At 42.2% G+C, this 27,293-nt stretch overlaps 1 protein-coding gene across 2 annotated transcripts in view; it reads right to left on the bottom strand.

Annotated features, from left to right (window-relative positions):
- APBB1IP (amyloid beta precursor protein binding family B member 1 interacting protein) overlaps window positions 1-27,293 on the bottom strand; it is a 129,995-nt gene that overhangs the window by 42,400 nt on the left and 60,302 nt on the right. For both annotated transcript variants that reach the window (XM_024254067.3, XM_063727257.1), the window contains exons 4-7: window positions 24,987-25,279; window positions 22,835-22,912; window positions 14,253-14,412; window positions 12,494-12,615 (exon numbers count right to left, since the gene is read on the bottom strand). In XM_024254067.3, coding sequence (XP_024109835.2) covers window positions 12,494-12,615; window positions 14,253-14,412; window positions 22,835-22,912; window positions 24,987-25,279 — 653 coding nt within the window. The remainder of the gene's footprint in view (window positions 1-12,493; window positions 12,616-14,252; window positions 14,413-22,834; window positions 22,913-24,986; window positions 25,280-27,293) is intronic.

Raw genomic sequence — 27,293 nt, 5'->3', positions numbered from 1 at the left:
GAAAGAAAGAAATGCATAGATTATATGCAATCTTGCCCAAATTCCTTTCTGAGAGCCAGGGGAGTCATACCCTATAAACCACAAAATCTCGTGAAACAGGTTTTTAATTAACCCTGTAGAGTGTGGCTTACTTTCCAACCTGATTCTGTTATAGTATCACATAAGAGACAGCAGACCTCCTTATCTTCACTTAGGCATTCCTTTCTGTTGACTTCAAGTTTTTAGACAAAGCTCAGTTCTTTCAACCAATTGCTAACTCAAGAATCCCTAAAATCCACCTATGACATGTAAGTCTCTGCTTTGAGATGCCCTGCCTTTTTGGGAACCAATGCATACCTTCCACATATTGATTTATGATTTTATCTGCAATTCCTGTCTCCCTGAAATGTATAAAACCAAACTGCAAGCCAACTGCCAGGGGCATACTTTTTCAGGACCTCCTGAGACTGTGTAATCTCAGCTCAATCACTCATATTGGCTCAGAATAACCCTCTTTAAATATTTTGTCATAATTTGTTGTTGTTTTTTTTTTCATCATCAATCTGATGAAAGAAGTGGGTAATTACGGAGAAACATGATCTAATGGCAATAAACTGGGGGAGCTCAGCGAGGCCTGTTTATTTTGATTTATTTCTGTGTCTCTGTGTGACACTCTTTACCCCCCGGGTATGGGGCAGGACGCTTGCCACAGGAGGACCTTCCGGGGCAAAGGGAGGAGGTCAGAGAGTGATCTTTCTAGGTTTCGTGGCTTGCTTTGGAGAGAAGAAGTTGAGTTTCTATAACCTGCTTCAGGGGATAAATGGGGGAAGGAGAAAGGAGGGTGGGAGAAGGTCACAGATTGTCTGGCTTCTTAGAAGGTCCTTCTAATCTCCGTCGGTTTAAAGTACTCAGCATGCCACGGTGCCATAGTTTGGGGGCACTGTGTTCTGAGCGCTGGCATCCACCTCGGGACTACTGACTGTTGAAGATGAGAAATGATGACATAAATTATTATTTCATAATAGGCACAATGGCTTTGTAAAGCAGAGGACAGTTAACCATGCGGGGGCCTGAGCCACTCACAGGGAGCCACCATTCAAGGCCAGGGTCTTCCTTTTTTAAGAAATTTATTTATATTTTATTTTTTTTAATAGAGATGAGGTCTCCTGTGTTTCCAGGCTGGTCTTGAACTCCTAGCCTCAAGTGATCCTCCCACCTTGGCCTCCCAAAATGCTGAGATTACAGATGTGAGCCACTGTGGCTGGCCTTGGCCAAGGGTCTTTCAACTGTGCTCCCCCGTCCCTCCATGTCCTATAATTACATGAAGCCCCTCCAAGAGCATGCTGTGCAAATTGTCACATCCTCAGTCTTGAAGTGTACCATTTTCTAAAGTGGACCTGCCTGAGAATGGATGGCCCCTTTCACAATTGCCTTTTCATATGTTAGAAAGGAAAATCGCACCTGCACCCACACAGAATCTTACTGCCCCAGGGTAAGGCTCAAAGGCCCTAAACAAAAGGACAACTTGAAACACCAGTGTGGAGAAAGAAGACTCATCACAAATCCTTTTGGAAGTCATGCGGATTCTAATTCTTTGCTTTCAACATAATAGAAGGTACGTAATTATCTGGTCAGCTAATGGATGAAAAGAACCATCATTGATCCTCCTGTGGCTTTTGGCTAGTACCTTGGAAGGAGTTCAAAGAATTGAATGGCATTCTTCTGTTCCCATCTACTTATTTATGTGAACAAGGTTTCTCAATATAGAAAGTACTTAACATCTGTAAAAATGAAAAACTGGAATGTAATTGATACGGAAATTCATCCTTTGATCCTGGAATTAACCAGGGGGAAAATGACTCCATCTATCATCTATTTCTAACATTAAGAGATGTCCCCTCCCCATTTTTTTTTTCTTGTTTTTTTTGGGAGATGGAGTTTCATTCTCGTCACCCAGGCTGGAGTGCAATGGCGCGATGTTGGCTCACTGCAACCTCCACCTCCCGGGTTCAAGCGATTCTCCTGCCTCAGCCTCCTGAGTAGCTGGGATTACAGGTGTGTGCCACCATGCCCAGCTAATTTTTTTTTGTATTATTAGTAGAGACAGGGTTTCACCATGTTGGCCAGGCTAGTCTTGAACTCCTGACCTCAGGTGATTCAAAGTACTGGGATTACAGGTGTGAGCCACTGTGCCTGGCCTCCCATTTTTGCTTTTTATGTTTAATTAATATCAACATTTATAATAAAAAAGGGTTTCTATGTTGTTTTGGTCAACTGTGATTTTTTAACCCTTAAGTGTCCTACGGTGACAGAAAAGAAAAGCTCACCCATCAATTTATAAACATAATTAGCTGAAGAGGAGTATGGGACAGAGAATAATAAAAGACTTTTAAGGATATCAATATATTACAATAGGATAAATCTTTGTGGAGAAAATGAAATGGGAACAGTTCAAAGGGAAAAAAAAAGGAACAATATAAAATGTCCCAAATGTTGAAAAAAGCTTACTGTACATCACCAAAAATGAAGATTAATGTCAATTATGGACTTTGGGTGATAATAACGTGTCAATATAGATTCATCAACTGTGACAAATGTGCCATGCTGGTGGGGGGTGTTGATAGTGGGGGAAGCTGTGTGTGTGCGAAGGCAGGGGATATATAGGCACTCTTTCTATTTCTGTCCAATTTGACTGTGAATCTAACTGTTCTAAAAAGAAAGTCTATAAAAAAATAAAAACTTATTCATGTGCTTCTTAAAAAGATGATGGTGGGAATCAAATTGTCATGGAACTGTATTTAGATTCCATTGAATAGTTTTTTTAAACTGTCAACATTCAAAATATTTTGGACATGGCATTCTTCGTATCTATTTAAACTTGTAGGCCAGGTGCAGTGGCTCATGCCTGTAGTATCAGCACTTTGGGAGGCCGAGGTGGGCAGATTACATGAGGTCAGGAGTTCAAGACCAGTCTGGCCGACATGGTGAAACCCCATTTCTACTAAAAATACAAAAATTAGCTGGGCATGGTGGCACATGCCTGTAATCCCAGCTACTCAGGAGGCTGAGGCAGGAGAATCGCTTGAACCTGGGAGGCAGAGGCTGCAGTGAGTCGTGATCACGCCACTGCACTCTAGCCTGGGCGACAGCAAGACTCCATCTCAAAAAATAATAATAATAACACTTAATAAATAAACTTGTGATGGAAAAATCTAGATGTCAACAAACAAATGTGTGAGGTGGCACACGGTTTTTCAAACTTCTTCTAGGGTTATGCAAGCACAAAGTTTGAGATCCATTTACAGAGGCAGCCATCATCTGAGGTTGGCTATAGGGGCTACGTGGGAACAGATGAGTAAGCTGCGGAAGGGAGTCCACCAAAGGGAAGAAGAAAGACACAGCTGTGCACAGGGACGGAGAGTGACAGAGAGAGATGGAGACCCAAGGGAGGGCTGGGGCCAAGATGCTTGCCATCATGATCCCAGCAACGCTCCAACCCCTGCACCAGTCCCTGGGAGGCCTGACTGTACTTCCTATCTTTCATTCCAATGAGATGCCTCTGGGTCCTTTCAGTAATCTGAAAAAATTCTAATTAGAGCAATATCTGTTCTTATACCCAAGGATCACCACTGACAGTTGATGGCAGGAGTTAACAGTGTCTGTGCACTCAGATTTCAGCAGTGGCTCTGGAGAACCAATGATGGTCTTGCACCCTCACCAAATCTCAATAGTTAGACTCATACTTGGCTCCTGCCTCTTGGGAGTGAAGCTAAAACACAGACTGTTCCAAAAAGCAGATAAGTTACTTTCAAATGGAACAGTGCATAACAGCAACCATCAGGAGAATTCATTAAGAGTTACTCTGTTTTCTCTCATTTAAAATGGGGTGATCTGCTATTGCCTCCCCAAATGTAGACAAGTTATCCTTTTGGAATTCCTTCCTAATTAAGCATCATTCTGTTCACAAATTTGCAGAGTTTAGTTTCTCTATATTCATTTATTATAGATAGTCTATTATATAGAACTTTACTGTAGATGATTGCTGAATTTCAGTTGAGATCAAACCACTTTACCTTTATGCATAACTTCACAATGTGGCAAGTGGTTTTCATGCCGGATTTGATTTTGTGAGGTAGGAAGTACAGCAGCATCAACCATTTTACAAACTGAGAAGTGAATTTAAGTATTGTCAAAGAGCACACCAAGATCACACAGCAGGTGACATTTGAAACCCAGGTGCGTGAAGCCACTTTTCCAGTCACCAGTGGAAATGGATGCCTAGTAATTATGCCTGCACAAGCATATCACTAATGTCTCTGAATTCTTACTTATTATTGTTTCTGAAAATGGAGCTCAAAGCCTCCCTCTGCATTCACTTTCTTGCCTCTCCCAGGCACTATCCCCCAAGACAAATAATTTGTAAAAGACCTCTGTTAAGTATTGAAGACTTCAGTATTGGGACTTTAAGAATGAAATTTTAAAGAGTTTTTTACAGTTTGATAATTTTCCAGAAAAACTGATATTCTGGGCCAGATAAGCTCTTTCTTAATTAAGCTGCAAATAAGTATTAATCTGTCTTAGTCTGTTTTCTGTTGCTATAGCAGAATACCAGACAGTGGGTAATTTATAAGGAAAATAAGTTTATTTGGTTCATGGTTCTGGAGGTTGGACAGTCCAAGGACATGGTGGAAGCTTCTGAGGAGGGCTTTCATACTGTGTCATAACATGGTGGAAAAGCAAAAAGCAAGTAAGCAGGCATGAAAAAGGCGGCAAGAGCAAGCTGAGCTCACTTTTATAGCAACCATGTTGCCCAGGCTGGTCTTGACATCTTGTGCTCAAGCAATTCCCTTGCCTTGTCCTCTCAAAGTCCTTTTGGAATTCCTTCCTAATTAAGCATCTGGAATTACAGGCATGAGCCACTGTGCCCAGCCTTAAACAAATTATCAAGGGTATTAGCACAGGGCTTAGACAAGAAGACTTTAGGTATTTCAAAATTACAAAGCCTCCCTTTTAGGAGCCATGACATCGATGAGAATGGTCACAGCCTGCTTCTCTCACTCTAAGGTCAGCAGGCAGAAGTCACTATGTATGCAGAGCACTGGCCAGAAGATAGATTCAAACAAACACCGAGAAAATGGAAATACATTTACTTAAAATTGGCCACTTCAAAAATGCCTCCACTTCAATTTTGGTCTTTAAATTTGATTGTAGATTAGGATAATGTATAAAAGTTGGCTTTTAAGAACATATTCTTATACAAAATAATTCATGAGAAGAATTTCTGCTTCCTGCTATGGTAGAGTAGTAATGGTTTGGATTCACGGCCTGGCCCAAATTTCATCTCGAATTGTAATCCCCAGTGTTGGAAGTGGGGCCTGGTGGGAGGCAATTTCTAACAGTTTAGCACCGTGTCCTTAGCGCTGTCTCATGATAGAGTTCTCAGGAGATCTGGTTGTTTGAAAGCATGTTGCATGCCCCCTCTGTCTCTTCCTCCTGCCCCAGCCATGTGAGGTGCTCACTCTCCTTCCCCTTCACCCTCTGCCATGATTGAAAGTTTCCTGAGGCCTCCCCAGAAGCAGATGCCACCGTGCTTCCTGTACAGCTTGCAGAACTGTGAGCCCATTAAACCTCTTTTCTTTTTTTCTTTTTGAGACGGAGTTTTGCTCTTGTTGCCCAGGCTGGAGTGCAGTGGCACAATCTTGGCTCACTGCAACCTCTGTCTCCTGGGTTCAAGTGATTATCCTGCCTCAGACTCCCTAGTAGCTGGGATTACAGATGCCCCCCACCCCACCCCACCCCCACCATGTCTGGCTAATTTTTGTATTTTTAGTAGAGACAGGGTTTCATTACGTTGGCCGGGCTGGTCTCCAACTCCTGATCTTAGGTGATCCACCCGCCTCAGCCTCCCAAATAAACCTCTTTTCTTTATAAATTACCTAGTCTCAGGTATTTCTTTATAGCAGTGTGAGAATGGCCCAATACAAGTAGCTTGCAGTAGACAAAACAGCTAGAAATGCTGGATTTAATAAAAAATCTGTGTGAAGGCATTAGAGAACTATTGAAGCAATTAAGACTCAAGAGGTCAAGATCTAAGACAGAAATGAACCATAAAGTGGTGTTCAGGTCTCCAGAAAGCCACACTTCCCCTCAGGGCATTTGTTGATGCTTAGTCTAGGGTGAGAGACTGGGAATCATGGCAAAGGATTTGAGCAGGCACTTCACGAAAGTGGGTATTCAAATGGATAATAAACATTTAACAAGATGCTACAATCACTGGCATCAGGAAAATTCAACTTAAAACCACAGAAGATGCCACTACAAACCTCTAGAATGGATAAAATTTAAAAACTAATGGCAACACCAAACGCTATCAAGGATCTGGAACAACAGGAATTCTCATACAATGTTAGTGGGAGGCTGAGTCATAGAATCTGTGTGGAAGCTGCTTGGCAGTATCTACTATAACTAAACATATTACCAGCCTGGCCAACATAGTGAAACCCCGTCTCTACTAAAAATACTAAAACTAGCCAGGTGTGGTGGTGAGTGCCTGTAGTCCCAGCTACTCAGGAGGCTGAGGCACGAGAATCACTTGAGCCAGGGAGGCGGAGGTTGCAGTGAGCTGAGATTGTGCCACTGCACTCCAGCCTGGGTGACAGAAGGACTCTTTAAAAAAAGAAAAAAACATAGTCTGGGTGCGGTGGCTCATGCCTGTAATCCCAGCACTTTGGGAGGCTGAGGCAGGCAGATCACCTGAGGTGGAGCTCAAGACCAGTCTGGCCAACATGGTGAAACCCTGTCTCTACTAAAAATACAAAAATTAGCCAGGCATGGTGGTGGTTGCCTGTGATCCCAGCTGTGCAGGAGGCTGAGACAGGAGAATCCTTTGAACCCCGGAGGCAGAAGTAGCAGTGAGCCGAGATTGCACCACTGTACTCCAGCTTGGGTGACAGAGCGACACTCAATCTCAAAAATGAAATAAAATAAAACAATAAAACTAAGCATATGCACAACCTGTGGTCCAGAAATTGCACCTATAGGTATATATGCAAGAGAAATGTCTACACATGTCCAACAAAAGACATATACTGTACAAGAATGCTCCCAACAGCATTACTTGTTAAAGCCCCACGCTAGAAACAAGTCAAATATCCATCAACAAGACAATGGATAAATAGGTTTTGGTATAGTCACACAATGGAATATTAACAGTGAAAAAGAATAAGCTAGTCCTATGGACAATAGCATGAATGAGAGTTGAGCCAAAGCAAAGCTAAACAAAACCAACCTGGGCAACATGGTGAGAGCCTGTCTCTAACAAAAACAAAAACAAAACTTGGCTGGGTGTGATGGCCTGTGCCTGTGTTTCCGGCTACTCTGGTGGCTGAGGTGGGAGGCTCACTTCAGCCTGCAAGGTGGAGGTTGCAGTGAGCCATGATCGCACCACTGCAAGATCTGGCTGGGCAACAGAGCAAGACCCTGTCTCAAAAAGAAAAAAGTACTGTGCTATAATTCCATTTCATATATAAAGTTCAAAAAGAGGAAATGCTAAGGAGATAGAGGCTAGAATCATGACGACCTTTGTAATGGGGAGTAAGGACTGGGAAGGGCCAGGAGGAAGGCCGCTGCAACTCGAATGCTCTGTTATCTTCATGTGGGTGGTGATTACATGGGTTGGTTCACTTTGTTAAAATTCAGAGTGTACCATTATGATATGTGCACTAATTCATTAGTTACCATGGCAAACTGCAGATGCCCACTGAAGGACTGAAAGACATGCCATCCCCAAAAATGCTAGACTGGTGCACTGATTACTTCTAGTTGAAAACATTGGAGAAACTGTGGTTCCAGAAAGGGTGAGCCGACCTTCTCTTCCTGCAGGCAGCAAGCCATCAGGATTCCTCTGGGAGGGGAACCCTCAGCGTTTCTGGGCGAGAAAATAGCCCTTATCACCAGAGATTGGGAACTGGGCTGCAAAGGAGCTGAATAAATATACTCAACAAAGGAACCCATATCTTCCACTATAGATAAAGTAACCCTTATCTCCCCCCATATATCTTCTGGTGATGCCCTCTAGTGAAAGGAAAATAAAAACGCAGGACCCCAGTTCACGCTGCCAAAAGGAATAAAGTAAGCTGAAAGCTGAGTCATGCAAGACGCTGCCTTCCCTTTTGTTCCTAAACAGACAGCTACAAATAAAAGGTTAAATATCTCCACAGGGAGCAACTCTATGTTCATCTTTTTTTTTAAATTTTATTATTATTATACTTAAAGTTTTAGGGTACATGTGCACAACATGCAGGTTTGTTACATATGTATACATGTGCCATGTCGCTGTGCATAACAGCAACCATCAGGAGAATTCCTTAGGAGTTACTCTGTTTTCTCTCATTTAAAAATGGGGTGATCTGCTATTGCCTCCCCAAATGTAGACAAGTTATCCTTTTGGAATTCCTTCCTAATTAAGCATCTTTCTGTTCACAAATTTGCAGAGTTTGGTTTCTCTATATTCATTTATTACAGATAATCTATTACATAGAACTTTACTGTAGATGACAGCTGAATTTCAGCTGAGATCAAACCACTTTACTTTTATGCATAACTTCACAATGTAACAAGTGGTTTTCATGCTGGATTTGATTTTGTGAGGTAGGAAGTAAGGCAGCATCAACCATTTTACAAACTGAGAAATGAATTTAAGCTTGTCAGTGAATTTAAGTATTGTGATGAAAAATTTAGATGTTAACAAACAAATGTGTGAGGTGGCACACAGTTTTTCAAACTTCTTCTAGGGTTATGCAAGCACAAGTTTGAGATCCATTTATAGAGGAAGCCATCGTCTGAGGTTGGCTATAGGGGCTATGTGAAGTTAATGGCTCCCATATCTCGTCATTTAGCATTAGGTATATCTCCTAATGCTATCCCTCCCCCCTCCCCCCACCCCACAACAGTCCCCGGTGTGTGATGTTCCCCTTCCTGTGTCCATGTGTTCTCATTGTTCAATTCCCACCTATGAGTGAGAACATGTGGTGTTTGGTTTTTTGTCCTTGCGATAGTTTGCTGAGAATGATGGTTTCCAACTTCATCCATGTCTCTATAAAGGACATGAACTCATCCTTTTTTATGGCTGCATAGTATTCCATGGTGTATATGTGCCACATTTTCTTAATCCAGTCTATCATTGTTGGGCATTTGGGTTGGTTCCAAGTCTTTGCTATTGTGAATAGTGCCGCAATAAACATACGTGTGCATGTGTCTTTATAGCAGCATGATTTATAATCCTTTGGGTATATACTCAGTAATGGGATGGCTGGGTCAAATGGTATTTCTAGTTCTAGATCCCTGAGGAATCGCCACACTGTCTTCCACAATGGTTGAACTAGTTTACAGTCCCTCCAACAGTGTAAAAGTGTTCCTATTTCTTCACATCCTCTCCAGCTCCTGTTGTTTCCTGACTTTTTAATGATCGCCATTCTAAGTGGTGTGAGATGGTATCTCATTGTGGTTTTGATTTGCATTTCTCTGATGGCCAGTGATGATGTTCATCTTATCTTCTGTAAAGTTCCAATTTACTGAGTGCGAGAGCAATACAGCCATTCGCTCTTCCCCTACCTGCTCCTTTTCTCTTGCAACGTGTGCGTTACCATGCCCTCCATCTTTCGCCTCCTTGACTTTTCCCCTTTACAGTTTTGTTTTTTGTTTTTTTTTTTGTTTTTTTTGAGATGGAGTCTTGCTCTGTCACCCAGGTTGAAGTGCAGTGGTGCTATCTCGGCTTATTGTATCCTCCACCTCCTGGGTCCAAGCAATTCTTCCTGCCTCAGCCTCCCAAGTAGCTGGGATTACAGGAGCCCACCACCATGCCCAGCTAAGTTTTGTATTTTTAGTAGAGATGGGGTTTCACTATGTTGGTCAGGGTAGTCTCGAACTCCTGACCTCAAGCGATCCGCCTGCCTCAGCCTCCCAAAGTGCTGGGATTACAGGCGGGAGCCACCGTGCCTGGCATCCCCTTTAAATATTGAAGCCCTCAAATTCATCTTTGGAGAAGGGCACAGACCACTGACTGTTTCTGTGATTCTGTTTGTTTGTTTGTTTTCTTCTGGGCACGTCCTTAAGCCTTGGCAAAAGAAACTTCTAAACTGATTGAGACCTGTCACAGAGACTTTCCGGTTTATACTCCCCTAGAAACTTTACTGCCCCTAGCCAGATTCCCTTTGTTCTGTCATTTCTTCTCAAATTTATTGTTCTTTGTTTAAAAAGTATAGAAGCATCTCACCTCGGCCACTTCTTTAGACTTGACTCTTGTGAAGATCCCCATGTAGATGTAAAACTGATAAAAATGTGTATGCTTTTCTCTTGTTAATCCTCTGGTGTCAACTTGGTTTCTGGATCCAGCCTAAAGGGATATGGAGGTAATCTCTGATCCAGGCTAAAGGGGTATGGAGGTAATCTCTGATCCAGGCTAAAGGGGTATGGAGGTAATCTCCGGCTCTCCCACCATGGCTAATCTTAGTTATATGATAGCTATTCCTTCTCTTAGTTATACAATAGTATAGCCATGTTTCATGACTCCTGGGCATTATTTTTATAGATTCAAGGGGAAAGGTGCCTCATGGAGGAGTTATGCAAAGTGGTGGCCCTGAATGTAACTCCCTAGTTTTAGCTGTGCATATCGTTGTTCAGATAGACACTACATTTCTCAGCTTTTCTTGTAGCTCAGTGTCAATTTCTGGCCAATGGGATGGAAGCATAAATCTGAATGTGCACTTCCTCAGCTCTTCCCTCACTTCATATGGACTGGAAAATGGCAAGGCGGAAAAGCTAACATGGAACCAAAGATGGAAACCACATATTGAAAATGGCAGAGCCATTCTACTAGGTCTATCTACCTGTGGCTGGACCAGTGTGTGAGAGAGAAATAAGCTTGTAGCTTGTTTGAACCACTGATTTAAGAGTCTCTTTGCTACAGCAACTTAGATGGTACCCTCACTAATGTAGTTGTTAAAGCATGCCATTGGGCTGGGTGCAGTGGCTCACGCCTGTAATCCTAGCACTTTGGGAGGCCAAGGCGGGTGGATCATGAGGTCAGGAGATCGAGACCATCCTGGCCAACATGGTGAAACCCCATCTCTACTAAAATACAAAAAAAAAAAAAAAAAAAAATTAGCCGGGGGTCATGTCATGCGCCTGTAGTCCCAGCTACTCAGGAGGCTGAGGCAGGGGAATCGCTTGAACCCAGGAGGCAGAGGTTTCAGTGAGCCGAGATTGCACCACTGCACTCCAGCCTGGCAACAGAGCATGACTTTGTCTAACAAAAAAAAAAAAAAAAAGAAAGAAAAAAGCATGGCATTGAAGGTAGTTATGAGTGAAAAACTTTGTACTTTTAATACTATTTAGTTGTTTTGTTGTCAGTCAGCCACCATACAACCTAGGGAAGACCCCAGAAAATAGCATTTATAGGAGAAATTTTCCCGCAACGAAGCTGCCCTAATTCTCCCTCTAGTGATATGACACTTTTTTTTTTAACCTGTAAAAGGGAAAGGTGTCTGGAAAATGGAGAGGAACTTCTTCGCCTTTAACATTCTTTGATTTTCAAAAAGAAATTAATGACCGTCACACAATTATAGTTGCTTGAGGCCACAGTTGGGAAAAAACCTGGACATCCTTGTACACATGACCTGAAGGAAGCATTTTTAAATATGAAGAACCAATATGAACAAATATGAAAAAAAGAACAAATATAAATTTATGCTTTTTACTTGCACAAATTGTTTGCAACAAAATCACAATAAATTGCACATGTTCTAGGTGGTCCTTTTAGTTTTCCCGGCAAATACAAGCACCAAATACAAACAACAAAGGAAAGAGCATCTCTCAAGCAAGAAGCAGGAAGAACCAACAGTGAGTGCATGAAGATATATTGGATTAATACAGCCACACAGAAACAGGGATAGAAGAGGATCAGACAACCACAGAAAGATAGGTTTTGGATTTGGAATGAAAAACAGCAAAATGGATTCTTTTCTTTCTGAATCCTTCAAAGGGCTGTTAGTGTACACATAGCTTAAGAGTTGAGTTTGTGTTTATTTGAAAATAATATATTTGTGATATTTTGTGAGACAATGAATGGTGTGGTTAGTATACAGGTGACATTAAAAAAAATCCTTGGCTGGGCACAGTGGCTCACGCCTGTAATCCTAGCACTTTGGGAGCCTGAGGTGGGCAGATAATGAGGTCGGGAGATCAAGACCATCCTGGCCAACATGGTGAAACCCTGTCTCTATCAAAAAATGCAAAACAGTTAGCTGGGCCTGGTGGCGCATGCCTGTAGTCCCAGCTACTGGGGAGGCTGAGGCAGAAGAACTGCTCGAACCCGGGAGGCGGAGGTTGTAGTGAGCCAAGATCACACCACTGCACTCCAGCCTGGGTGACAGAGTGAGACTCCGTCTCAAAAAAAAAAAAAAAAAAAAAATTCCTTCATACTTCATAGGGTTTAACAATATGCAGGTCATCTTACCTGGGGGTTTTTAAATACAGCATATTTCTCCTCTTTCTCCAAAAATAGTATTTTATTTTCTGTGTCTCTTGTCCAGTCTGATAAGACTTCAACAACATTTTCATGGTCTTCAAAAAACCTCTCTGATGAAATAAGAAAAGGTATTCTTTCAGACCCAAGACATCAGAGTTTCCAAGTGAGAAACAAGCTATTATTGAGTTAATGCTTCATGACTTTCATCAGGTGCCTAGGATTCTTATTAGTAATTCTTACATGATGTCACACTGTAACATTTCTATTATGTTTCTCTTTCATTGTCTTCAAGTTATCTTCCATTAAAAACAAGATGAAAAAACCCATAACACAGTGACAATGGTCAGCTGCCACACTTTTTTCTTTTTTTCTTTCATTTTGTTTAAGAGATAGGGTCTCACTGTGTTGTCCAGGCTGGAGTGCAGTGGCTATTCACAGGCTCAAGGCTCAAGCAATCCTCCTGCCTCACCCTCCCAAGTAGCTCGGCCTACAGGCATATAACAGTGTACCCAGAGACATACTTTTTTCATATCGACATTTTTTACTTTAAATAGTCCCAGATGGTGGCAAACGTTCTACGTGAGGTGGACAATCAGTCAACGACTGGTGAAACACTTTGAGTGAATTTGTGAGAGCCACAGTGTGTGTTCTAAAACATCACTCCTTAACACTCTAAAAGCAACGTGTGAATGCTTGAATTAAAACATAAAGAAAGGCTTTCATTTCTTCCCTTGACTCATAGAATTGAAGAAAACTTCAAGGGACTGCTTTAGTGTAAACCATCTTATCCAGAAAAAAAATTGCTCCAAAAGCTGCCAGCACAGGCAGTTCTCTGTCCCACTCAGCTCTCCTGAGGGATGACTGTCCCATTATTAAAAATGAGAAATATGATGATGTTTGCCTATAGTCCCAGCTACTCGGGATGCGGAGGCAGGAGGATCGCTTGAGCCCAGGAGCTCGAGGCTGCAGTGACCCATGATTGCGCCATTGCACTGTAGCCTTGGTGATAGAGCAAGACCCTGTCTCAACACCACCACCACCACCAAGAATAAGAAGTAACAGTATATCTTCAGTTAACCTTTTTTTCCACTTTTGAAAAATTCCATCAATGTCTACCAACTGTTCTTTGCACTGAGGCTGAAATTCTTTCACTAGACAAAGCATCAGAGTCTAAGCAAGTGGGGAGGGAGGAAGGGGAAATGAGCACTTGTGGGAGGCTATGTCAGGGTTATGGTCGGTTAAGGAAGCAACCGCTAAAGGGGCATTAGCCAACAGATACCCAGGCTCTCCTGCCACCTGCTCAGCTTATTAAGCATGCAGCATCTTAGTAAGTATCATCCAGCCACTTTCTTTCCCTTATGGAACCACTAGAGAAGCAGCAGTAATAATGCTTATATCCCCCAAGATCTGGCCACCACCTGCTAGAATCCAAGTTCTTCACTACAACGAAAAGAAGAGTCAAGCACTAAATCCCATATAAGGGAAGTGAAAGCCTTGAACCAAAGTCTTCTCAAGGATGAACCAGGCCAGGCGCAATGGCTCACACCTCTGATCCCAGTACTTTGGGAGGCCCAGGTGGGAGGATCCCATGAGCACAGGATTTTGAGATCAGCCTGGGCTGCATAGTGAGACCCCGTGTCTATTTTTTATATAAAATTAAAGAGAAAAAAAGAATAAACCCAAGCCCGTTATACAGCAAACCCACAAGGTTTTTGGAGTACAGCCCATTGCTGGGGATGGGACTTACCAATTTGTAGTTCCGGGTAGATTTCATAAAGACACCAGTCTACATTGCAGTCACAATGAGTTTTCTCGAAAAGGTTGTCCAGAACATCTCGGGCCAGCTGCCGCTCATCCACCATCAGTGACTTTGTGCTGTTATCATTCATGTGCACCTTGATGACGAGCTGAGGATAGAACCATGGGGCAGCCAGTAAATTTCAGCAACTGGAGAAGGCTACTAAGATGAGGGTTTCAAAGTTGATATTGTTTCTGCAAATTTCTGTAAGAATGTGTTTCGTGAACTTGTTCCATCTAAACTCACTTGCATGCCAAGCACTTGTTTTAGGTGCTAGTATTATAGAGGTGGAGAAACCAATTCACAAAAAGAGAAAACAGATAATAAACAAAGTTCTTGTCTAGCCTTCAGAGACAGGGCAGTCTGGTGGGGGAGACAGAAAACAAACAGAACAAAAAAAGTGTTAGCTTCTTTCTTTCCCAATAATCTTTCCCTTGTTCTCATTCCATCCTGGAGCCCAGAAACTTTTCTAGATTAAAAGCTATGCCTGTATCTTTACTATTATTATTATTTTGAGATGGATTCTTGTTCTGTTGTCCAGGCTGGAGTGCAGTGGCGTGATCTCAGCTCACTGCAACCTTTGCTTCCTGGGTTTGAGTGATTCTCTTGTCTCAGTCTTCCTAGTAGTTGGGATTACAGGTGCCTGCTACTATGCCCAGCTAATTTTTTTTTTTTTTTCAGTGGAGATGGCATTTCACCATGTTAGCCAGGCTGGTCTTGAACTCTTGACTTCAAGTGATCCACCCACCTTGGCCTCCCAAAGTGCGGGGATTACAGGTGTGAGCCACCACACCCGGCCACCTGTTTCTTTATAATAAACTGTTCTCTTTTGCTTAGCTGGAGTTGAGTCCCATTTCATGCAACCCAAGAGTCTGAAGACACCAAATAAGAGCAAGTTGGTTAATCTACAATTCTCTAAAGGTCCACAGAGCATATGTCAACATGGTGTCACTGAGGGGGCCCCACTGAGAGACAGATAGTTACAGCAGGGCACATTTGAGATCAGAGTTGGATTAAGTGAAATGAATGTAGACTGAGAAATAAGCTGTTTTGCAGGCACATGATGAATCTAATTTTCGTTTGTGTGTGTGTGTGTGACAGGGTCTTGCTCTGTTGCCTAGGCTGGAGTGCAGTGGTGTCATCTTGGGTTACTGTAGCCTCGACCTCCTGGGCTCAATTGATCCTCCCACCTCAGCCTCCTGAGTGGTTGGGACCACAGGTGTGCACCACCACACCCAGCTAATTTTTGTTCATTCAAACTCCTGGCCTCAAGAAATTCTCCTGCCTCACCCACCTAAAGTGCTGGGATTACAGGCATGAACCACTGTATCCAGCCCCTAATTTACTTTTTATTCCATTTTCAAAATATTCTATTGAATTAAATTCACAATAAAATTGGTAGTAATCTCATTCCAAATCTGTAGGTTTGGAGGAAGCTGCATTTACTTATCTTCAGTAAAAACACAGAATATCCTTGACTTTTTCTAGGCAACTTGTCAAAGTTATTAAAACATCTGATTCAGCCCGGCATGGTGGCTCACGCCTGTTATCCCAGCACTTTGGGAGGCCAAGGTGGACAGATCATGAGGTCAGGAGTTCAAGACCAGCCTAACCAACATGATGAAACCCCGTCTCTACTAAAAATACAGAAGTTAGCCTGGCGTGGTGGCATGTGCCTATAATCCCAGCTGCTCAGGAGGCTGAGGCAGGAGAATTGCTTGAAACTGGGAGGCAGAGGTTGCAGTGAGCCGAGATTGCAGCACTGCACTCCAGCATGGGGGATGGAGCGAGACTCTGTCTCAAAAAAAAAAAAAAAAGAAAAGAAAACAACAACAACAAAAAAGATCTTACTCGTTAGAGAGACTGTGATTTTCATGTAATGTAACAGAATTAACTCTTGAAGTTATGCAGCTAGGCTTTGGATTTTCTTTGATACCTGTGTATTTGTAGCATATGAGCTTAACGGTTGGTCCCGGTTGTTCACTGATAAGACTTATCGTTATTAAAAAAGTGATTAGATGGACTGAAAAAGGAGAGAGAAACCATAAATTTGGTAGCATTTCTTTCTCTCCACAAGTTTGGATTAGGTTCTGAGCAGCCAGGTTTTGTCCCATTCCTACCTCCCATCCAAGTACTAACCAGACCTAACCCTGTTTAGCTTCTGAGATCAGATGAGATAGAGCACGACCAGGGTTGTACGGCTGTATCTTCATTCCTTCCTAACACTCTATAGTTAACAGGTTGAAGAGTGTAGTTCCTGTAGATGGTTCTGCAGAGTTACTGATAGCAATGGAAGGGTGTGTGTGGTGGTAACCATTTGGGTGAGTTGCAGGCAGCAACCACAAGTTGAAGCACTCATGTAATACCTTCTATTTCCAACATTCACATACACCCCCAAGATCAAAATGTAGACATGGGGCAGTCAAAATGCTTTCTTCCTCCAGGGACCATTTAAATCAGAGCCTTATCCCAGGGTTTCCTAAAGAACACTTTTTTTTTTCCCTTGAAAATCTCTAGCCCAGACATCTGTAGTTTGATAGTTGCTTTTTCCCTGTATTTGTCTTTTGATGATAAAATGGTAGGCCCAACTATAAATGGTAGGTGTCAAAGATCCATTCATCTGACCTTAGAAATGAGTCATGGAGGGTTGCATGGAAATAGAGAAATTCTTCAAATAGCAGTCTTTACTAGGATTTATTTTCTGTGGAAGGTGTACTTGCTGCTCTCTGCTGAGAATTACTGCTGTAAAGTAGCTACATGTGCTAAGACACACTACCAATGTTAAGGCTTAGACAATTTAATGTTCCTGATGGAAAGATTAATGATGTTTGACTACATCTCAATCCTGCTTAGGAATTTTTAAGAAAATAAAACATATGTTGCTGTTTTTTTATGTTCTATAAAAACATACATATGGAGAAAAAATACTAAACCACATAATTTGGCGATGATTAAAGGTGTTTTTTTGCAGAAATTGGAAACTAGAGTTAATCCACCTGTACTTATGAATGTCCACAATTATGGAATTTAGAAAACACACACACACACACACACACACACATAACCAAGAGAAGCCTTGTGATGTTTAGCAAGAAGAAATTATATTTACTATTCTTCACAGCTTCCCTCACGTTTGCAAGCTGAAGAGTAGCTCTATACCAACACATAACATTAAATCACAGTTATGTGATTTAGTAAGCTAAATCAGAGTTATGCAATTTAGCAAGCTAAATACTTTCATATTTACACTATGGGGCAAAGTGATTCAAGGGTGAAAAAACTTAAATAATCCATTAAAGATTTTATAGCTTTTATAATTTCTTCTTTTTTTGCAAGATGCTAAATACAAAAATATCTGAGACCTAAATCATTTACAGTTTTTTTTTTGCTTCTATAATAAAATTTACAAATGGAATTGTTCTCTGGTGTCACAGGGCATTTTTTTTAAAAAATAAAAGTAATGCATGAGTCTGATTCTGTTTCTAGTTCCAAAATCTTTGTAGCACAAGCTGTATACATCATTTGTAATTCAAAATGATGTCAACAGCCCACAGAATACTTGAGGGCAAAGTATGACAGATAGATTTGATTTCCATCCTTTAAAAACATGTTGTAGATTATGCATGAGTACATTGCAGTTATTCTTTTAACGCATGAGTGTGTCTGTTATTTTCTTAATATTCTGCACCACAGAACAAATATATTCAGAGTGTCTGAAATCAGAGCAAATACGTAACTTGTCTTCGTAATTTTCTTTCCTTCCTCACTGATCAGAGGGGCTTCTGTTTTCCATCTTCTTTGTTGAATCAAGGCAGCTTGTGCTTTGTGTGTGCCATTATAATTCATCTAAACTAAATCATGGCAACACTTTCTCACTTTCTGATATATGGCAGGAAATACCTGCCCTCTCCTCCTGTTCTCTTAGTCTCCAGCTGAAGCGAATGAATGGAATCTGCTGGTTGTTCTATCTTTTAATCTAAGAAACAACTTACTTTTCATTTCCCCTTCTGAAAATACATAAATAATATATTTTATACATAATCCAGGGGTTTGAAATAGTCTAATTAGGAAGTTTACTTTTACCTTTTTCTTTTGTCTTTTTATCTTGGGAGGTAAAGTCAATGACTCAGCACAGCTAATCCTTAGCTGCCAACCATGTGTGATCAATTCTACACGTTTATCCATGTGTGAGATCGTGTGCTACAATCCTGCTCTCATACCTTGCCCCTACAATCCATTTTCTACAAAGTAGCCGGTATGACCCATATTTATTTATTTTAGAGACAAGATCTTGCTCTGCCGCCCAGGCTGGAGTGCAGTGGTATGATCACAGCTCACTGCAACCTTGAACTCCTGGGCTCAAGGGATCCTCCCGCCTCAGCCTCCTGTAGCTGGGACTACCTGTGTGAACTGCCACGCCCAGCTAATTAAAAACAATTTCTACTTTTGTGGAGATGGGGTCTTGCTATGTTGCCCAGGCTGGTCTTAACTCCTGACCTCAAGCAATCCTCCTGCCTCGGCCTCCCAAACTGCTGAGATTAGAGGTGTGAGCCTCTGTGCCTGGCCCTTTATGACCTTTAAAAGCCGTGTATTCGTCTTACACTCCCCTGTTTAAAACCCTCAAATGGTTTCCCATTGCACTTATAATACAACCCAAACTTCTCCTTGGGCCTATGAGACCCTGTGTCTCCCAGCTGCCTCTGTGTCCTCAGTTCCTTCCTTTTTTCCCCACCTCCCCGAGCTCATTCTTGCTGGAGCATATTTTACTCTCTGCTCCCTCTGCCCGGAATGCCCCCTAGCACCACACCCACATGCATCCAACAGCTTCTGGCCAGAGGCCTTCCCTCCAGGGCTGCCTGCTCAGAGAGGCCTCCTCAGCACCAAATCCATCTGGTAGGGTTGCCTGAGTACTCTCTATCGCTTCTTCCTGGTTTATTTTCTTCAGAGCTAGAGTCTAACTAGACCCTAACTCTCCACAAGCAGGGACCGCACTTGACTTGTTCACCTCTGTGTGATCCTGGCACCTATTCTAAGAAATGGGGATGCATTGGTGGGAAAAGAGACAAAGATCCCTAGGGGAGATCCTGTGGGGTGGTGGGGAGGGGATACGGGCAATACATAAGACAAATAAGTAAAGTAGGCCAGGCCAAGCAATCCTCCCACCGAAGCCTCCCAAAGTGCTGGAATTACACGCCTGTTTCATCTTTCCCTTAATTTACCAAATTAACTATTTTAACTATTATTACATGCCTGTAATCCCAGCACTTTGACAGGCTGAACTGGGAGGATTGCTTGAGGCCAGGAGTTTGAAACAAGCCTGGGCAATATAGCCAGATCCTTTCTCTACAAATAATTTTAAAAAATAGTGGGCCATGGTGGTGCATACCTGTAGTCTCAGCTACTTGGGAGGCTGGGTGGGAGGATCACTTGAGGCCAAGAATTTGAGGCTTCAGTGAGCTGTGATTGCACCACTGCACTCCAGCCTGGGTGACAGAGCAAGACCTTGCCACACAAACACACACACACACACACACACACACACACACAGGGTAGTGTTAAGCACTGAGGGGAACACTAAAGTGGGGGAAGGATTGGGAGTACTAGGGATGTGTGCATGTGGTGTTAGATAGGAAAGGCCTCGCTAGGAAGGTGACCAAAGACTTAAAAGAGATGCACAGCGAACCTACTCAGAATCCAGGGAAGAGGCAGAGGACCTGCAAAGTGCCAAGGTGCCAAGGCAAGGGCAGGCCTGGAGTGCTTAAGGGGCAGCCAGGAGACCAGGCAGCTAGAATGGGGTGAATGAAGGAGTGAATGCTGGGAGATGAGGCCAGGGAGGTGACTGGTCGCCATGTCATGCAGGGACTGGAGGCCACTGGGAGGATGCATTCTGGCTTCATGTGTGAGATGGTCAGACATCGGAGACTTTTGAGCAGAGGAGGACAGAAAGAGACACTGCAGCCCAAGAGAAGAGACTGGCTCTCGGCAGAAACATAATGATTTATCCATTGTTAAGGAAAGAATATGGTATATATGGGTAGAGATGCACGCAGGTAGATAGGTAGATGTCTTGGTGGGAGCTTGCGCAACTTTTATTTTGACTGCGTCTGTTTTCCCTGCAAAATGGGCAACAAAATCATTAGCTGAGGCCAGGTGTGGTGGCTCATGCTTGTAATCCCAGCACTTTGGGAGGCCCAGGTGGGAGGATCGCTTGATGCTAGGAGTTTGAGACCAACCTGGGCAACACAGTGAGACCCTTGTCTCTTAAAAAAAAATGGTTTTGTAGGTGAGAGAGTGATTGAACCAGGGTAGCTCACTGAGCACCCAGGACTGAGCAAGAGGACAGTTGGATTTCACCAAGGTTTGAGAAAAGGGCGAGGCAGATGAGGATGTGGAGTTCCAATGATTGACTGTGGAATTAATCACTTGCAGAAAACAGGGGAGAAGAATGGTAAGGAAATTTGGGCACATTTGGAATGAGTGGAACCAAGCTAATCTGGGAAGACTCCCCTAGATGAACCTTGAAAGTCTGGGTCCAGGGGTAGCCAAAGACTACTTCCTGAATATCCATCCATCGGCAGGTATTGAACACCTTCATTCAGAGAACTGTGACAGGTGCCATGAGAATAGAAAGCGTAAAGCCTTATGTGAAAAGGACAATTCACACAACTCTCAGCAGAAAATTCTCAGTGAGTCTCAGAGATGTTATTTGCTTCAGGAGTTGAAATCAGATGAAGAGCCAGGCATGGTGGCTCACACCTGTAATTCCAGCACTTTGTGAGGCTCACTTTGTGAGGCCTAGGAGTCTGAGACTAGCCTAGGCAACATAGGGAGGCCTCAACTCTACAAAAAATAAAAATAAATTAGCCGGGCATGGTGGTATATGCCTGTGGTTCCAGCTACTCAGGAGGCTGAGGGAGGAGGATTGCTTGATCCCAGGAGTTTAAGGCTGCAGTGAGCCATGATCAGCCTGGGTGATAGAGCAAGACCCTGTCTCAAAACAAAACACAATGAAGACTGTTTCATCTTTCCCTTACTTTACCAAATTAACTATTTTTTTTTTAATTTTTTGTTTTTTTGAGATGGAGTCTCGCTCTGGAGTCCAGGCTGGAATGCAGTGGTGCAATCTTGGTTCACGGCAACCTCCGCCTTCTGGGCTCAAATGATTATCCTGCCTCAGCCTCCCGAGTAGCTGGGATTACAGGTGCATACCACTGCATCCAGCTAATTTTTATACTTTTAGTAGACACAGGGTTTCACCGTGTTGGCTAGGCTGGTCTCGAACTCCTGACCTCAGGTGATCCACCTGCCTCGGCCTCCCAAAGTGTTGGGATTACAGGAGTGAGCCACAGCACCCAGCCTAACTATTATTAACACTTTATTATCATTAGATATATTCTTCTAGTGAGGTTAAATACAGCTGTATCTGTTGTTATAATACAATACATGTGTTCTTCAAAAACCTATACTCTGTGAAAAATCGCATGATCAAGTTACAGGCTTATCAGGAAAGTAGGGTTAAGGGCAGATTACTCAAAAACTATTTTCAAACCGGAGCACCAGCAAAAACAGCATTTGGTACCCTGGGAGATAACTTGGACATCTAGGTCAGCAGCAGGGCTGACGGCTGCCCCAGGGCACAGGAAAAGTGGACAAGAGCAATTGAGGAAAAGCAGAGGCCAGGCCGACAGAAGCTGAGCTCTGACCCAGTTAGGCAGTCCCCAAAGGTGGCACCACCTGCTATCAACCAAGAATTTTGCAAAGTCCTGGAGAGGGCGGCTCAAAGGAAGGGAGCCCTGGATGTGCAAACTTGTTTTAAAATTTCTTAAGACAGAGCTGAAAGGCCCCCTGCTTGTACAGCAGCCAAGCCAAGGGCCCTTTCCTTTCTTGTTGAAGGTATAATTCTGCTCCCACCATTCCAGCTCCCAGGAAAATTCATGTATAAGCCAGCAAAAAAAATCCTGTACAAGCCAACGAAACCTCTACGTTTATACTAACACAAGTCCCTTATTTATCAATCACAAGTGAGCTAACTGATGTTATAGAAAGAACAATTGTATACTCTTATCTTTGTTCTTAAAAGTTTTTGAAAATTACAACTATTTGGAAAGTATCACTCAACATTTTCTTTTTTCTTTTTTTCTTTCTTTTCCTTTTTTTTTTTTTTTTTTTTTGAGATGGAATCTCACTCTGTCTCCCAGGCTGGAGTGCAGTGGCGCGATCTCAGCTCCCTACAACCTCCGCCTCCTGGGTTCAAACAATTCTCCTTCCTCAGCCTCCCGAGTAGCTGGGACTACAGGCACCCGCCACCATACCCAGCTAATTTTTTGCATTTTTAGTAGAGACGGGGTTTCTCCGTGTTAGCCAGGATGGTCTCGATCTCCTGACCTTGTGATCCACCTACCTTGGCCTCCCAAAGTGCTGGGATTACAGGTGTAAGCCACTGCGCCTGGCTTCATTTTGTTTTTTATCATTAAGCATAATCACAGTTTCTTAATTTAACTGCCCCCATGCAAAAGGGATTCATGATTCACCTTCTTAACCTTGGCCTCCTTCAGTTTTTCCAGCGCCAGCTTAATTTTATCAGCCTTGGCTTGGGCTTCTTCCTCTTCCTGGAAAAGGGCAGGATATTCTTCAATACAGTCCATTAAGTAATACCAGTGAGTAATCACTTCTGTCATTGCTAGTGTCTCAGCTACTTTATATTAACAAAAGATACCAAATTTCACATGCTTGATTTTCAGAATTTATTAATTACTTTTTAAAGGCATACAACGTATAATAATTACATCTGGATAAATGGGGTATCCATCACCTGAAACATTCAATTTTCAGAATTTAAATGACTATAACAAAATTCTTCAACTCAAAGATACAGAAGGCAGTCACTCTTTATAGCTTGGGAATGGTAACTTAACAGATGAAATGATGACTTTAACAGTGGTTCATATATTTAGACCACAAAAATCTGCTTGGCTCACAAACTGGGATCCGACCTAAGGAATCTATAGATTGACACATCTCCAGGGATTTGAACACTCCCTGAAATTATATGCATACTTTTGGATCAGGATGTATTTTTTGGGATTTCTAATTTTTTATTAGATTCTTAAAGGGGTTCTTAATGCCCCCAAATGTTAACAGAGACTGATTTTTTTTTTTTTTTTTTTTTGAGACGGAGTCTCACTCTGTTGCCCAGGCTGGAGTGCAGTGGCGCGATCTCGGCTCACTGCAAGCTCCGCCTCCCGGGGTTCACGCTATTCTCCTGCCTCAGCCTCCCGAGTAGCTGGGACTACAGGCGCCCGCCACCACGCCCGGCTAATTTTTTTGTATTTTTAGTAGAGATGGGGTTTCACCATGTTAGCCTGGATGGTCTCCATCTCCTGACTTCATGATCCGTCCATGTCAGCCTCCCAAAATACTGGGATTACAGGCATGAGCCACCACTCCCAGCCTGAGATACTGAAATTTAAACTTACAATTCACCAAAAAACAAAAGCACTGACAAGCTCATATGAACAGGCTGAAAAGTGAGTGAAGTATTTTATGAGCCCAAAGCTCTTTGATTTTTGCAAGTTAAGTATCGAAGAGATGAGCTGTTCTGGTTACATTCTAATTACTTGAATATAGGCATGCATCTTTTTATAGCAGTGGTTCTCAAATTGTTTTTTGAGCCACAAGCCCCTTTAAGAAAGCCCATAAAGCTTCACAAGTCCATTCAACTTTGTACTTTGTTTACTTTCAGGGGGTGCATGGTCCCCTCGAAATCTTCATGGACCCTACATTAAGAGTCTCTGTTCTATATTGATCTCCATTTTCACATAAATTTTCTATAATAAGTACACAATAGAGCACTGTGTGTGATAGAGTATAATTTAATATTTGATTTATATTCAATATTTGTTCATTCAAAAGGCATAGTATGATCTCTTTCAGGGTCTCTAGGGTCTTATTTGTGAGTACCAAACATCATGACACAGTGTGACCACTGTGGAAGCCACCGGAAATTGAACTGGACTCTCCTCTAAAGTATTTGGCTTACTCTAAAAAGAAAATCCTTAAAAGTGTTCTTTTTACTTTTGTGAGAGATGTACTATGAGTTAATATCCCAAATAAGGATCATTTAAACTTTCCAGTTGTCTGTTTTCAATATTCAGAAATTTATCAATATCAAGCACCCATCACCTGCCTGCTATGTAACACCCTCCCCATCTATGACATTACAAGAGATACTTGGATGTACCTGTCCTACTGAACAGGGCTGCCAAGTTCAACAAAATTCAATTTCACTCTACTCAGAAAATGTATAATGAATGCCTTCTATTCTCTATGTACTGAGCTAAGAACAGGGACATGGAAATATATAATCAGTTCCACATTTCAATATGATGTTAATAAAACATTTCCCCAAAAGACTGAGTTTTATCAAAGAGATTTTGTATACAAATATTTTTTAAGCAAACTACAGTAAATCCTGAATATGGCCCTAATACATTCTTGATACACACCCATGTGGCTTGCTTACAGAGGGTTCTAGCTTTGCAATGAGTGTGCTCTGTATCTTTGTTTTTTAGTATCTCAGATCTTTGGATGTACAAACTTAGGAATGTAATGATCACTTCAAAGAACATCAGTGATAGGTAGCAGAGGTTGATGGCCCTGCCATTTCTGGTCCCATATACTTACCTGAGAGAGAGGTTCAGGAGGTGGTGGTGGCAGTGGAAGGTCTAACACAGGATCGGCTGGTGGAGGTGGTAAGTCATCCTCATATTGGCTGATACCAGTGGCAGCAACATTTGTTCCATAACCAAGAGAGGCTGCACCACTGAAATTTGATGCTTGTAGAGATGCTGAATGATGTTGATTCTGCAAGGACTCTTTCTGTGCCTGGATTGTCCTCTGCTCAGCCTCACTTATGTCTGCTACCAGATCTGCCATGAGAGCATCTAAATCTTGGTCTTCCAGTGCATTTAAAGACTCTAGTAGGGAAAATCACATTAATGGTATAAAAAACTATTTGCATCTGGAAAAACTGAAAGAAGATAATTTTTAAGCGTAATATTTGAGTAGAAAGGAATCATTATTTTGATTGGTTATGATATAATGAGAAGATTGAGAATATTTTAATTCAATAGCACAAGCATAGGAATTCCTAAAAGAACTGTTGCTGCATTTGTTGCATGGTTAATCTGAGTGAGTTTCTAACACCAAGAAAAAAAATTGGGAGAAATGTGTTCTCTACACTGGGGCACCTGACATACCAGCTATAAAGTCAAATCCAAGCACACGAATAGATGCCTAAGTAGGAAATCCTATAATGTAACATCTTAGAGTTTTAGAAAAGTAGCAGGGGGGGAGCATTGGAAATGGATGGAAGGGGAGTTTTCCCTAAGCATTTGGAGGGCAAAGAGAGTACTGCTGCTATTTAGAAGAAATTGGATTTCAACCAACAGGGGTTTAATGTGCCTGTGACTTTGGGGTGAAGATGGAGCTTCTATAGGCTCACCAGCTAACTGTAGAAAACTTCATATTCAGAGATAGAGCAATATTTTCTTTTCTTTTTTCTTTCTTTCTTTCTTTTTTTTTTTTTTTTTTGAGACAGAGTCTTACTCTATTGCCCAGGCTGGAGTGCCATAGTGTGATCTTGGCTCACTGCAATCTCTGCCTTCCAGGCTCAAGCAATCCTCCCAACTCAGCCTCCCAAGCAGATGAGACTACAGGTGCATGCCACCACGTCCAGCTAATTTTTGCATTTTGTGTAGAGACAGGGTTTTGTCATGTTGTCTAGACTGGTCTCAAACTCCTGGACTCAAGGAATCTTCCCACCTCAGCCTCCCAAAGTGCTGAGATTAGAGGCATGAGCCACTGTGCCCAGCCAAGAGCCATTAATGATAAATAGCAGAAATTAAAACACCATAGGTGGCAAGGAGTTAAAAAATTATGGGATTAAATGGTAGAAACTTAATGAAGACAGTAAACTGGGAGTTAACTTTTAAAAGAAAGGAAAGACATAAATTTTCAGAGTGAGAGAGAGGGAGGAGAGACCTCCTTAGGATTTCTTCCAGGTGTGAGATTACTATGGTAGAACAGATGTGTGATCCTGAACGTTGGTTAGATCATGTGGTGTAGTTGGGGTGGTATTGGTGAATAGTCTTGGTGGAGTACTTTGATGATCAGGCATACATTATATGGTGAATATAATGAACAAAGGATGGACAGGAAGGAAGTGATCCATGAGGAGAATTCTAGCTGCTATAGATATGATGAACCAGACTGAGGAAATGGGAGCAGCTGGAATAAAGCCCACTCAGTAACAAATAAGCTTTGTTTGTCAGACATCATCATCATAAATGTCACACAGCATATTGCAGTAATGCTAATAGTGCTAGTTTACAGTACTTGGACTAAAGTTTGGTTTTCCTAAATGTGTAAAAACAGTTTATTTTACTATAAGCCTTTTTTATATATAATTTCTTTTCTTTTTTTTTTTTTTTTTGAGACAGAGTCTCGCTTTGTCACCCAGGCTGGAGTGCAGCAGCATGATCTTGGCTCATTGCAACCTCTGTTGCCAAGGCTGGAGTGCAGTGGTAGGATCATAGCTCACTGTAGCCTCGACCTCATGGGTTCAAGCAATCCTCCCACCTCAGCCTCCCGAGTAGCTGGGACTACAGGCACATACGAGCATGCCTGGCTAATTTTTTATAGAGACAGTGGTCTCATTATGTTGCCCAGACTTGTCTCAAACTCCTGGGATTAAATGATCCTCCTGCCTTGGCCTCCCAAAGTGATAGAATTACAAGCATGATTACAGGCTCGCACCCAGCCTGGGCAAAATATTTTGAACTTGTTTTAGCAGTGTTTTAAAGTGAAGACAAAACAAATCTATTCTTAATCTAATTCCATAAAAATTTAATTTTCCATACAAAGCAGTAGTTTTTAATTGTCTTGTCCTGTATCCAAATTAGGCCACATGTGTACATCTTGTTTCCTTAA

The sequence above is a fragment of the Pongo abelii genome, chromosome 8, assembly GCF_028885655.2.
Source record: "Pongo abelii isolate AG06213 chromosome 8, NHGRI_mPonAbe1-v2.0_pri, whole genome shotgun sequence".
NCBI classification, from domain to species: Eukaryota; Metazoa; Chordata; class Mammalia; order Primates; family Hominidae; genus Pongo; species Pongo abelii.
Note: the sequence above shows the minus strand (reverse complement) of the source record. Positions and strands in the feature narration are given on the sequence as shown.